Source organism: Lepidochelys kempii, chromosome 1 (assembly GCF_965140265.1).
Source record: "Lepidochelys kempii isolate rLepKem1 chromosome 1, rLepKem1.hap2, whole genome shotgun sequence".
Lineage (NCBI taxonomy): Eukaryota > Metazoa > Chordata > Testudines > Cheloniidae > Lepidochelys > Lepidochelys kempii.
The window spans coordinates 109,500,491-109,514,323 of record NC_133256.1 but is presented as its reverse complement, the minus strand read 5'-3'; the positions used below and the strand labels follow the sequence as shown (position 1 = coordinate 109,514,323).

The following is a 13,833-nucleotide window of genomic DNA, read 5'->3' as shown; positions in this document are numbered from 1 at the left end:
GTTAATGAACAGCACAAGATCAAGGAGGATATATGATCCTGACAGCAACAAAAAAAATAAATAAAAATCTCTGATTGCCCTGGTATTTACATATCCTACCATTACATCCTGCCTTGGCCATATGAAGAAAAAAAAACACTGGTTCAGATGATATTCAGAAATTAAAAACAGTTGTAGCATCATGGATAGTCCAGGCAAATTTTAAGAAACAGAGGTTGTTTACTTTGTATAGTAACTGGAGCATCTTTGAGATGTGTGGCCATATCTGTATGCCACTGTGGGGACGCATGCACTTCACGCGCCTGAGACAGAATTTCATTTTTTTGCCAGTAGTCTCCATTGGTCCCCACCTGTGGTCCAGATCAAGAGCATAAGGGGCAGTGCAGACTGACTACCTCTCCTGTTCCTTCTCTACCACGAATCATGTGAGAATCCAAGTAGAGGGCAAGATGGACAGATAGGGGAATACAGCTAGAGACCACACATCTCAAAGAACTCCAGTTACTATACAAGATAAGCAGCCCCTCTTTCTTCAAGTAATGGTCCTTATGTGTATTCCACTGCACACTGCTGAAGAAGGAGGCGGATGCGAGGACCTACGCAGTATGAATAACTGAAGGATTGCAGATCCAAATGAACCATTGGCTGCAGAGGCTTGGATTAAAGCATAATGTCCTGTGAAGGTATGTATAGAACTCCATCTTGTGCTTTGTAGATGTCAGTCAGTGGCAGATGAAGTGATGCTTGATGGGACCTCACATTTTGCAGGGGAGGGTATCAACTAATTGATAACAGAGCAGGATACAGCCTGAAATCCACTCAGGAAGCCTCCGAGAAGATATCACTTGTCCCTTCATCCATTCTCCCAGTGAAACAAACAAACAACGTAGATGATTGCCTAAAAGACTGTTCTTTGTTGGTGGAGTGTCAGTGCCTGGCATATATCCAGAGAATAAAGTCTCCTCTCCTCATTAGCAGCATGTAGCTTCAGAAAAAACAAACAAAGAGGTAGATGTATAGTCTGTTTTAGGCAAAAGCCCAAGAGGACTTTGGGGGTGAATTTTGGGTGTAGCCTCAGTGTAACTATTGTTATGGAAAATTGCATAAGGTGGATAAGCCATAATGTCACCTAGTTCAACAACCCTTCTTGCTGATGGGATGGCCACTAACATGGTGACCTTCACAAAGAGATGGGAGAAGCATGTCATGAAAACAATCATCAAAACGGTGACTCAGTTAATGCTAAGAGGACCAAATTAAGGTCCCATGCTGGAGTGGGTTTAGTTACTGGATGAAAGGCTTTAACTAGACCAGAGGTCAGCAACCTTTGGCACACGGCCCATCAGGCTAATCTGATGGCAGGCTGAGAGACATTTTGTTTACGTTGACCATCCACAAGCATGGCCCCCTGCAGCTCTCAGTGGCTGCGGTTCACTGTTCCTGGCCAACGGGAGCTGCAAGAAGCGGTGGCCAGCACGTCCCTGCCACCCGCGCCACTTCCCGCAACTCCCACTGGCCGGGAATGGCAAACCACGGCCACTTGGAGCTGCGGGGAGCCGTGCCTGCAGACTATAAATGGAAACAAAATGTCTTGCAGCCCGCCAGCGGATTACCCGATGGGCTGTGTGCCGAAGGTTGCAGACCCCTGAACTAGACCTTTTAGAAAACATAATTATTGGATGGGTGAAAATAGAGTGGTTGTTGACTGGAGGGTGACAGGGACTAATTGCCACCATATGCACTCATAGGGAGCTGAGGTCTTCAGGGTAAGCAGATAATATAAAATAGTGGGAATGTCCAGTCATTTGTGGCCATATGACAATGTCAGGCCCAAATAGAAAATCTCTTCCACTTAGCCACTTTCTGATGGATTCCTTCCTGCTGTTGTTAAGGATGGCTTAAACTGCTAACAAACATGTCCGTTCTAGATTTGATGCCCATCCAAACACCAGGCTGTGAGGTGGAGTCACTCTGGATTGAGATGTCCGATCTTGCCATTGTCCTATGTCAGAAGGTCCAGAAAGATCAGAGGCTGATGGGGTTGAGCTGACAGTTGGAGAAGGTTGGGTATCCAAAACTGTCTGGACCATCTGGAAGCAATGAGGATGATCACCACTCCATCTTGCTGGATCTTCCTGAGGACTCGAGGTAAGAGAGTAATGAGGAGAAAAGGGTACATAAGGGATTAGGATGGTATCCCCTTTGGAGTCCTGACCTTTAACTCCTCTGGAGCAGTAGGTCTTGCATTTACTGTTTTCTTGTCCTACTAAAAGAGCCCAAGAAGGGAATCCCAATTGCTTGAATATGCTCTGCACCACAGGCTCATGTAGCTCTCATTTGTGGTTGATCGTGACATGTATGCTGAGCCACTAATGTTCTGTGTATCCTGGGAGATGTACTGATGATAGAGTGATTTTATGACTAATACACCAATTCCATGGGTTGGCCATGTCTATTAACAGGTATATGCACCTTGCTCCCCCTTCCCTGTTGATGTAGCGCACTTTTGTGATATTGTTTGATATCACCTGAATACATTGGGATTGTACAAGCAGTAAGAATTGCTTGCAGGCCTCTCAGACAGCTCTCTGTGCCAGCACATTTGTGTATATCCTGGACTCTCGGGGAGTCCACATCCCTTGTGCTGTGTGTTTGTCCAGATGGGAGCCCCATCCTAGGAGGAAGGTGTCTAATAATCATCTTCTGGGGGTGGAACAAAGGCAACTCCTGTGCACATCTACTTGTTGCACTGCCATCGCCTGCTTGGCACAGATACCATCTGAAGCCAAGCTTATGGGCAGTGAAGCTGAAGTCTTGCAAATGGTGTCAAGTAGGTAGGATGCCATGTGACACAGGAAAATAAAACATGTACAAATCAATGACTGAGGGCTCTGGATTGATTGATTAAATTATTCAGTGACTGAAATCTGTCCAGAGGTGCACCAATAAATTCTGTGGTCTGCAATGGAACTAAAATGGACTCTTCTGTGTTCACAGAGATTTCCAGTGACGCTAGAAAAAACTGAGGAGAGATGAGTTTGATGTCAGTGCCTCCTACTGATAAGATCTCTCTGTCAATAGCTAATTGTCCAGGTAAGGAAAGACTATTGAGCTGTGGTGTCAGACATGCTGCCATGACAGAAAGTACCTTTGTAAACACTCTGGACACTGTTGCTAGTCCAAAAGGGAGCACCCTGTACTGATAATGATTAGGACCTATAGTGAATCTCAGCAATCTTCAGTTAGAGGGATGGATGTTGATATGAAAATAGATATCTCTCATGCCAAGACCCGTGATCCAATAGTCTCTGTTTAGGGACATAATTATTGATGCCAGGATGACATCCACAATTAGGGTTGCCAACCCTCCAGGATTGGCCTGGAGTCTCCCAGAATCAGCATTGATCTCACAGTGACTATTGAAAGCAATCCAGGAGATTTTAATAGGCTATTTTAAGACAATGACATTACGTCATGCCGGGGAAAAAAAAAATCTCCCAGACCAGCTTCAGTCAGACTTGGCAACCATATCCACAATCTCAATCTACAGATAGTTGTTGAAGGTCTAAAATGGATCTCCACCCTCCTTTTCTTGGCTATGAGGAAATATTTGGATAAAATCCTGCCTCCCCTGCTCCCCAATACTGAGGTGGTACCAGCTCTACAGTTCCCTGCTGAAGTTGGAAGTCTACCTCCTGAATGAGTATCTTCTTATGAAAGTGGCCCCTAAAAAGGAATAGGGAAGAGGGTTTTCAAGGGGGAGGGTAGAGGAACTCTTTGTGCATCTGAACTTGACAATGTTAAGAACCCATTTGTCTGTTATCTACTAGGCATGGAAAAATTTTGCTATTCAGCCACCAAAACGGATTTCTGGTCTCATCAAAGTACCTCTTGACATGAAGTTGTTGCTGAAAGGAGGAGGAAGGAGGATGAGTGTTGTGTTTACTTTTCTGGATCCTCTATTGCTTATGTGGTGGTTTGTATCCCCTTTGGTGGTAGAAGGATTGTGGTACTGGACTTGGTTCATAGGGCTGTCTATGACACTTCCTCTTCAGTGCTAGCGTATATAAAGTCAGGGAGCATACTGTTGCCCTGGAGTGCTCCAGTGAGTGTAAAACTCATCTGTCTTTTCACTAAATAAATTATTCCCATTGAATGGCAAATCCTCTACAGCTGATTGAACCTCCTTGAGAAATCTCAAGTGCTGCAAGGATTTGCAACACAACAGCAGGTGCTATTACCTTGAGGCCATGCCAGCTGTATCAGCTGCAGCCTGTAGAGATGTTCTAGCCACCAATCTACCCTCCTCAATAAGGACCTCAAATTATGCCCTATTCTCTGGAAGGAACTCATCTCTGAATTCAGAAATTTTTGAATAGTTGACAAATTGTATTTCGATAGTAAGGTCTGGTAGTTGGCTATTCGGAATCACGTGCTGGTGGACGTGAATATTTCTTCCAAAGAGGTCTAAACTTTTGGTTTCTTTACCTGGGGGGGACAGACCTTGGGTGCTGTTACCTACTTGTAACCTGCCTGAACCACCAAAGGATTCCGGGCAGGATGAGTAAATAAAAATGCTGTTACCCTGTCTGGGACAAAGTATCTCTTTTCTCACCTCTGAGGAGTAAGGTGCACTTGTTGCTGGAGGAGTAAGGTGCACTTGTTCTTGGAGCATGCCACACAAGCTTGTCAAGCTTAGGGATGGCACTGTTAATGGCAAATGCCATTCTGCTAGGTCCTGCAGTCTGTAAACTATCCAGGAGTCTGTAAGGTATCCCCTGAATTTGCTCCAGAAGAATCTGGAGCTCATCCACAACTCCAACAGATCTTGAAACCGTTTTTGGTCATGTGGTGCAGACCAATGGACACTACTGGCAAAAATCTTCCAGACTCAGGCACATTGAGCGTATATGTATCGACAGCGAAACGCACACAGGGACCAGCACTAGAAACAGCAACATTCACATTCCATTTCTAATTCACATTTTTCCATCTTGAATCTACACCATGTTCCTCACAATTCTTGCATTGGAGTGCCTTTTGACATGTTACCAAATGCAACTGTACAAAGTATTTTTGAATAGTCCATATTGTAATTCTAGATTTGTCCAGCTTCAATTTTAGAAACTAAATGATAGGTTATAAGAAGTATTCTAAACAAGCCTAAACTACATGATGTATCCAAAAATAAAAGAAATCCACAGATTTTGCTCTCTTCAGCAGAACCTACTCATTCATTTAAAAAATATTATAGTTTTGCACAGCCCCATTAATAACAGCTTCAGAGACTAAAAAAAAAAGATTAAATACAGCAATTATAATCAGCTATAAACAAAAAAATATATTCGAAGTACACATTAAATCAGATCTAATGTATCCTGGGTCATAACTCACTACTAAAAATAAGACACTCTGGCATGTGTGCTGTGCTGGGATAATTCCATATGTTGGGTGTGTTATTAACAAGGTCAACAGCAACTGCTCAAGGAGTGGCAATATCTCAGCTTGATACACATCTTCACTGAGTTTATAAAATAGCCCTATGAAATTGAAAATAATAATAAAAAGACATTAATTATACCTATTACATTGTTCTTTATTCCAAGTAAATAAGGGACATTTGACAACATCTCTCCTCTAATCATTTCCTGCTGTTTTTTTCTGGAGAGAGAAAGTTGCAAAATTTGAATTTTCTAGATTCCTTGCCATTCACAGTCTTCCCTCTTGGAAAGAGAAGGTGGTGCATCATGGGAGATGTGGTCTGGCCAAGGCGCCCGACCCATAGAGGAGAATGGGGACATGAAGCAACTGAACTACAACTTCAATGATTCATCGTGGCATTTCCAAATAAAAATATTTCAGTTTTTCGGTGATTGGTTTGTAAACATAAAACTGAAATTTTCTGCAGAAAGCAGACACTTTATGGAGGGGAAAAAATGTTGAGATGAAAATCCAACTCTGTTGAAGAACACTTTTAAGAGAAAATGTTGGCCAGCCCTTCGTATATTAGGTTGGGGTAACAATTCATCTGCCCTAATGATTCAGCAACAGAGACTCAACGTTTTCCAGTGGCTCATTAACTTCTAACACAATTGGGCTTTTGAGCACACACTGCTAGCCTGTCACATCCACATCGCATCAACAATTTTGTGGATTAAAGCCACATATTTACGTGCAGAATTTAGAAAACGTTTCCTTCCAAGGTCTCTTGCCGATAGCTAGTATTAGAGATTACTACATACTAAATCAATTGCTATTTCAAGAAAAAAAGGGTGTCATTGCTATTGTATGTCAGTTGTGATTATCTCAGTTCTCTTAATGATGACAAAAGTGCACTCCGTGGTGCAGATGTAGTTCAGGCAATGCAAGGGACGATTTATGCTCAGGTGATTGTAATTATAGATTTTTAACTTGATTTAACGTTTACATTTTAATTGAGAATACATTTTCATCATTTGTTAATTCAAATATTTACCAAAGATTCTCTCTGTGTTCTTTAAAGTAGCTCCTCTAAGAAGCAGATTTTCAGATCCTAATGGCCTACAAAAGATAAAGGATTACCAAAAATATACTAAGTGTTCAGAAATAGAAAACAGATTGTTATGAAAGCCACATGAAACATAACAGACAGTATTAGCTACAGAAAATAAAGTATTGATCATTTTATTTAGTGAAAGTCCACAATTAACAAGCAACCAACATCTGCGGTTTGCATTTGGGATTTTTTATTGAAGTATTATGGTCAAGATTTTTAGATATATGAATACCTAAAGTTAAGCTCTTAAATTCATACTTTGACACCTATAACCTGATTTACAGAAGCATTGCAAATCCAGCAGCTACCACTGACTTCAGATTGAATTTGGACCACAAACCTCAATATACAAAGATAACTGAAAAATGCATTACGGAGTTTGTTCCAACAGCACTATCCAAGATATACATGGCATATCGTAACCAACTTATCTTGCTTTACTTCTCACCCCTGAAAATTGTACAGTCTACTTTTGTTTACTGATTAGGATGGGAAACTCATTAGAATGGGAAAGATTGCTGCTTTCAAGCTCTCTTCCTCCCTCCTGTTTCAAGTTAGCTGCAAAGAAATTTGATGGAACAAAAGTTTTAGACTCAGATTGCTATAAACTAATGTTTAAGTCATCCAAACGTTTGAGAATTTATACAGTACTTCAAATATATCTTGTGAAAAGCAAGTATTTGTATATGGCATGCTGGAAATATGTGTGCTAAATATAAGCAAGGAATTGAAAACTATATTGTAATCTTGTTGAATTTAAAGATCTATTTTGCTTGGTTCTTCACGGAAAGGAAGTTTGGATATCCAAAAAGTGGTGCTTTTAATTTGAGTCAGCACTGAACTAGAAGAGTGCTCTAGCACTGTGCTAAAAGGTGCTGTGTTTTAGAAAAGATGTAAAGCCTGGACCTGACCACTTGTAGACATTTCATGACATTGTTTGTAAGGTATCAGCTGTAAATGCTGGTGTCTGGACCAAATGCCAATTTGTATAAGGGAAGGTTATTCCCAGTAATCTTGTTTATCATCTCTTTCTTTTCTCCTATCCTTCCTAGCAAAAAGTCTTATGGACAGCATTCAGACTCTACCAAATCAGGAAGCAGGAGGAAAATATCTGTCAATCATAGTCAGTACATAAGGCCCAGTGCATCCCTAAATAGCTGAGGGGAGGTGGGAGGAATGTAGAATGGGAGAAGACTATAACAAATAGGATTACTAATGTCATATGTCCCTCTTCTCCCATTCCAATCGGCAAATGCCCTTAGAGATAGTGGATATAGTATATGGTGTCATCCCAAAGGAGGGTTTACATGTAGTGAAGCTTGGAAAACCAACTAGCCAAACTAAGTGTCAGTGGCAAAAGACAACCAGCTGGTAGTGACAGTTGAAAGTATACAGCTATGAACAGATTGTCACCTTGCAAATAGAAGAGGCAGATATCTCAACTCTCCATGCACCAGATTTTGCCATACCATGCGACACTTACGATGTAAGGACAAGTTTTTCATAGTTCGGCTACAGTATTTTTACTGGTGGCCTTGCTTTTATTGCAACTCTCAAAGCAAAGAGAATAGTTACTTAGAGTTTGAGTTTTAGCTATGAACTCTACTGAAAAGAGAAATATTACTGAATCAGGACCTTCTTGAAGCCTGCTGGTAAAATGCTGAGGACACACTGAAAGAAGCATCATTATATATCCTCCCCTTTCTCCAACGTCCAGTGAATGAAGATGCACTAACCTAAGAGAACGTTGTCAAGGCTGATTATTTTCAGCATCAGAGCTCAAAAATGCCACTCAGCAATTTCCTCCGAGAAATCTACAATTAAATAGCTCTGCTCAATCTCCAGGCCATCCCTCAAGGCTAGGTGTTCTGAGTTGGGGAAGCTGGCTGATCTCAGATAGCAGTTCTGGCCTATTAAGTAGCAGCTATGTAGAAGTATACGGTGATGCTCCGGAGGTCAGAAAACCAAAGATGATGGGGCCACCAAGAAGCCAGCAGGATCATTTATATCTAGCCTAATTTCTCTTGCAGCTTTACAGAACACTATTAGGACAGGGAAACAATATCCCAGTTCCTTATTTCAATCTCAGGCCAATGTATCTTCCCCATCGTTTCGGGACAGAAGTATTTTCCAAAATGCGGTTAGTGTGGCTGTCTTGCTGGAGTCAAGCCAATTGACTGTTTTGGACTCAGCTGCCGGCACACCTCCTGGAAGACTTGAGGTGCAGGCGCCACTTTCCCAATGTCCTGGACAGGAGCTCCCCTGGCCTAAGAGAGAGACTGTTCTGAGGGAGGCAGGGAAAGGCTATGTCCAAACACAGATGGGACAAGTGGGAAAGGAAGGAACACGGAGCTATGTGTTCCTTTTTACTGTAGTTTTGTTGTTATTTGCATTATGTAGTCCCTAGGGCCCCACTGTGCTAAGCACTGTATACAGAGAGCAAGAGGCAGTCCTTGTCCCAAAGGATTTTATAATCTAAACAGACAAAAAAGGATAGGGGAATAGCAATAACATGCAAGCAGAGTGAACTGAGTTTTCATTTGCAAACATCAAGCTAGTTCCATGATTTGGCTTTATTGTGGCGGGGAGGGGGCAGGTGAGGTGTCCTGGTGGGAAAGGATTAGCTAAATGTAAAGGACAGAAGATATCGAAGGAAGGAACAGAGACAAGAAAAAAATGGAAGGCAGGTAGAGTTAAACTGAGGTGAAGAGATTATGCGTAAAGGGATTAAAGCAAATAACCAGTCAGCTCAGGGGAGAGAATGACCCGCCTAAGAACTGTAGAAAGTAGCCAACAGTGCCTTCAGGAGCTACCTGAGTTTGCTTGAGGGTGACTGTTTGGTTGGCTCCACCCAGGAGTTTTTCCTCTTCCTCAACCCCACATGGTTCAGGAGAGGTGTGGAGGCAGGGTGTGCTCCAGGTCACAAATGATAACCCAAAGCTCCAGCATGTTGGTATTGAGACTACAGGGAAAGAATCATTTTCTAGACTCAAAAGAAGTCTGAGTTCAAGAGGCAAGTATCATGGCAAGAATGGGGGTGGTGCAGTACATACCTCAGACCCATTGTATGCAGAGAGGAGGAAGTACCACATAGGACTGATTCCTTGACAGATAGAATGAGGGGGAAAAGGCCAATGCCACTAAAGGAGTGGGAACCTCTGAAGATGGAAATGAGCCCAGAGTGGTGGGGAAGGCCAGAGTCTGCCTTGGAATCCATGCTATGTTTGAAGGGATTATCCCCCAAAGCAACCAAAAGGTAAAATGGGGTCATAAGTGAAGGACAGGCCTTGGTCTTACAGCACTGTATGTACTGAAACACCTTTGTAAAAATGGCATTGTAGGGTTCTATAATTCACTGTCTCACTAATTTGCATTTCAAATCTGCTCAAGTTGCAATGGTTTGCTCTGCTGCCTGTAATTAGGCTTCTCAGATATACCTGTGCAATCCTGTTTTCAGATTTTATCAGTTAGACCTGTGCAAGCACTTACAGCTAATGAGGTACACAGGTATCCTGATGGAGCCACAAACTAAGCAAGGAGGGCCAGGAAGATCTGGAATAGCAGAAATTCCCCTCATCCACTGGGCTCACTGATACAGAGAACCGACAACCTGCAGTCACTTACAGAGGTTAAAAAGAAGGCTTAACAGAAGCCACTCTGAGAAAGAGCTCTGGCTGGCTCCTTGGTTGCTGGGCTTCTGCAAGTAGCCACAAAAGGAAAAGCTTTTGTTCTCTTTGGGTTGAGATCTGGACAGAAGCACCTACAGGATGGGAAATCTTCTTGACAGTGCAGACAGGAGGAATGGTGCCTCTTTGTGCTGCTTTGTTCATCTTTACTTCTCCTCTATAGCTTTGATTCTGTGGTTCTTCATTCTCTTTTCTTGAACAAGAATTATAACAAATAAGAAAGTATACAGAAAAAGAGACAATTGCTCTTCCTTGCTTCCAACATGCAGGAGACAACAAATTGAGAGGAAGTGGGCAAATTGGAGCTTATATTCCACCGATAAATTGATCGGTGGAAAATGAATGCTGTGTATATGGGCTCTTACCAGACAGAACAGGAGAAGATGCACTGCCAATATGTTTTGTTTCTCCAAGTTTCTCCAATAGTTTCAATTGAAAATTTCTTCACTTCCTGTTCCAAAGTGTTGAGTGGTATTGCTGTGCACAATTATATGATGCCACGTTTCACACCAGTGGCGAGTTAAGTCTCTCTCTCTCTGAAAATTTTCATTTTATATTTCACAAAGTCTTGTTATTATAAGAAACACTAAATTTGTGACTGCTCAGTGTTGTCTGCAATGTTAGACCCCTATCCTGAAAAGCAATCTGTCTGCCTATGTGGAATCTTGTGGACTCTGACAGCACTCTGTCTATGAGGCAGGATCACAGCCCTCAGTTGTTCACCCTGCATATTGTTTGCAATGTACTGAAATATGAAGGATAAGAGTATATGACTCCTATTCTCCCTGGTTCCTCAGAATACTGAGTCATGTTCAAGGTTAAGGTCCTGATCTTCAAGGTGCTCAATGGCCTAGGCCCAGTATATCTAAAACCTCCTTAGATTAGGACCATGGTTGACAACTCCATTCCTCAGGCAGAATGGAACTTTCTACCGTATGGGTGAAGTTTGTCTGTGCAGGAGACGGACTGAGGAATTAACTCAGTACCATCACCTTCTATTCCATGAGCAAGCTGTACTTCTTTGACTTGCCTTCTCTAACAAATAAAGCAATACGTATATTTAAAACAAACAACACCCCACCCCCCCTGCAAACCCCTATCAAAACAAAAAACACTAAGCTGCACACACAATTCTTCCCCTGCAGAGAAGACAAGAAAGAATGAACTACATATGACAGACGTTACTGGAAAGTAACGAAATCCTACAGTGAGAAGGGCAGTGTAAGAACCTATGTAGAACAATACAAGTAGAACAGAATGAAGCTATTTGAGTAAGCAATACCTGAAATATCTATATTCTGTGCATGCAAAGCAATTTGGGATTGTAAACAACACTATATAAATGCACTAAATCAATTATTAACCTTACATTCAGACATCTATGATACAGACAACCACAAAGTACCATCAAAACAGATCACAAACCTAATATTAAAAACAAAATGTAATATAAAAAAGATGATTGAATACATGAAGCATAAAATATTCGCTATACACAAAATTGAATTTTGTAAACTTTTAAAATAAAAATTTCTACTGTAAAATCAAGACAACATACTTCTCCCTCAGGATCACTACATATTCAGGGACAAAAGAAACCTATGTATTGTACGTTAAAAACCCTCTCTCTGATTTACCTTGCAATAGGTTCATTCCTATCCTGGTAAACATTTATTCGACCAACAAATCTGTAAGAGGAAAAGTACTTTAGTATCAATCCCAGATATTAAGTTATTTTATATAGAACATACGCAAATACAACTTGAGAAGTATTTATAAAACATTTTAAAAATCTGTATTATGACGATCTGAAATTTTATATAGAGAGACAGCATCTCACTTGTAAAAAAACTTGCAAAAATACATTAAGATGAAGATTATTTTTAAAATTCTCTATGAAGGCTCTGTATGCTATAAAAGTTCATTAAATGTTATATGGACAACATATAATAAAAATAATAGAGAAGGAAGCCTGAAAATTTGGATTATTTGAAACATATTAAACTTTTTATAAACTTCACTTTTATAAGCCAGCATTTGAAGACATCAGTTATAACAGTGAGTCAATACAAATTTTGTGTGTAACAAAGGCGAATGTGGTTCTAAGGTTACTTGCAGACCTTCTAATTAGAGCACATTTCTTCATTCATTTTCAATTCCTGAAAGATACGGTTACCTACCAAAACTATAGTTCTTCGAGAAGTGATGCAGCTGTGTATTTCATTTAGATGTGTGCACGCCCAGCACACCAGAGCCGAACAATTTTGCCTAGCAGTACCTGTAGCAATCGGCGCTTGTGCCTCATGGCCATAGCCCCTTCCCCGGCTATAATGAGGTGACACTGCCTCTGCCTCTGCTCAGTTCCTTCTTACTAACCGTGGCCAGAGTCAGAACTGTGTGTAGTTCTTAAACTCACAATTCCTTGGTTTTTGACTTAATTATTCTAGTTGCATATAGTTAGTTAGTACCCTTAATATTAATGTTAGTTAGCTTAGACACCTTTTCCTAAAGCAGCATCTTCTCAAGCAGGCCAGGAAGTCTGTCTCAGCACCAAGGCCTATAGAGGATTGGAAGTCGCCCTCAACCTTGGTGAGTGGTACTGACTTACACTCTGGAACTGGCCCCTCTCCAAAGAGGTGAAGAAAACACTCCGCATTGAGTGCGCCAAAGAAAAGGTGTCAAGACCAATCAAGATCGCTCCAGACCTTGTGGAGACTCTTCTTCCTCTTCCAGGAAGAGTATGGCTATTGCCACCCCAGCACGCGGGAAGAAGCAGGTCCTTCCAACTGCTCCCCAGTCCTGTGCAGGGGTGTGGGAGACCCCATACCACTGACTCCAGTTCCAGTCCTGGGGCACCTGTTGAGTCTAGTATTGACGGCGATGCCGGCACTGGTTGTTTCCACACTAGCGGCATATCAGAAGGTGGCAGACCTCCTTTGCCTTTCCATCCCAAGCTCACCATTGGTCCAGGACTTCACCAGGGTTATGGCATCCTCAGCCTCACTGCCTGGATGGGCAGCTGAACCTTCAGGTGTACGGGCACCGCAGACTGTGGAAGTGAGGCCATTGCTGGGCTCAGCACAAGGGATCTCCTTGACACTGGGAAACTCCTTTGTGGTGCCAGTGTTACTGTGGCAGCATTCCCTGCCCTCCACCTCAGCACCATCAGCAGCATTGGTACCACCGCTGACTTCGTACTGACACCACTCCCAGCACCAGAGAGAACCGAGGCATACTCTGTGGTGGCTGTGCCGTTTCCACCATTGTACCAGTCCTTCCCTCGCTATGGGTGACAGACAAGTCAGGCCGGTTGCTTGTGCCTCCTGGGCTGGCTCCACCTTTATGCCCTGAAACCCAAGTTTCCTCGGCATCCAGGTCAGGGTCCTCTTCCGCTCTCCATCGCCTGGCCCATATCCAGGACTGTTCACCGAGCAGCATTGGTACTGAGTTCAGCATTCTGGCCTGGTGCCGACTGGCCACCAATGCTTTATCCTTATGCTCTGTAGCCTCCATAGAATCTGTGGGATGCTCCTCAATCGTGGAGGCTGTCCTTCTCAATCCACTCCCAGGCAACATCAATGGGCACTTCAGTGGCTGGGGTTGTCCTTCCCC

At 42.3% G+C, this 13,833-nt stretch overlaps 1 protein-coding gene across 6 annotated transcripts in view; it reads right to left on the bottom strand.

The window, feature by feature from the left end:
• Positions 1 to 13,833, bottom strand: part of ATP11A (ATPase phospholipid transporting 11A) — a 225,544-nt gene that overhangs the window by 62,998 nt on the left and 148,713 nt on the right. For all 6 annotated transcript variants that reach the window (XM_073350104.1, XM_073350114.1, XM_073350124.1 and 3 more), the window contains 2 exons: positions 11,859 to 11,909; positions 6,476 to 6,540 (listed from right to left, as the gene is read on the bottom strand). In XM_073350104.1, coding sequence (XP_073206205.1) covers positions 6,476 to 6,540; positions 11,859 to 11,909 — 116 coding nt within the window. The remainder of the gene's footprint in view (positions 1 to 6,475; positions 6,541 to 11,858; positions 11,910 to 13,833) is intronic.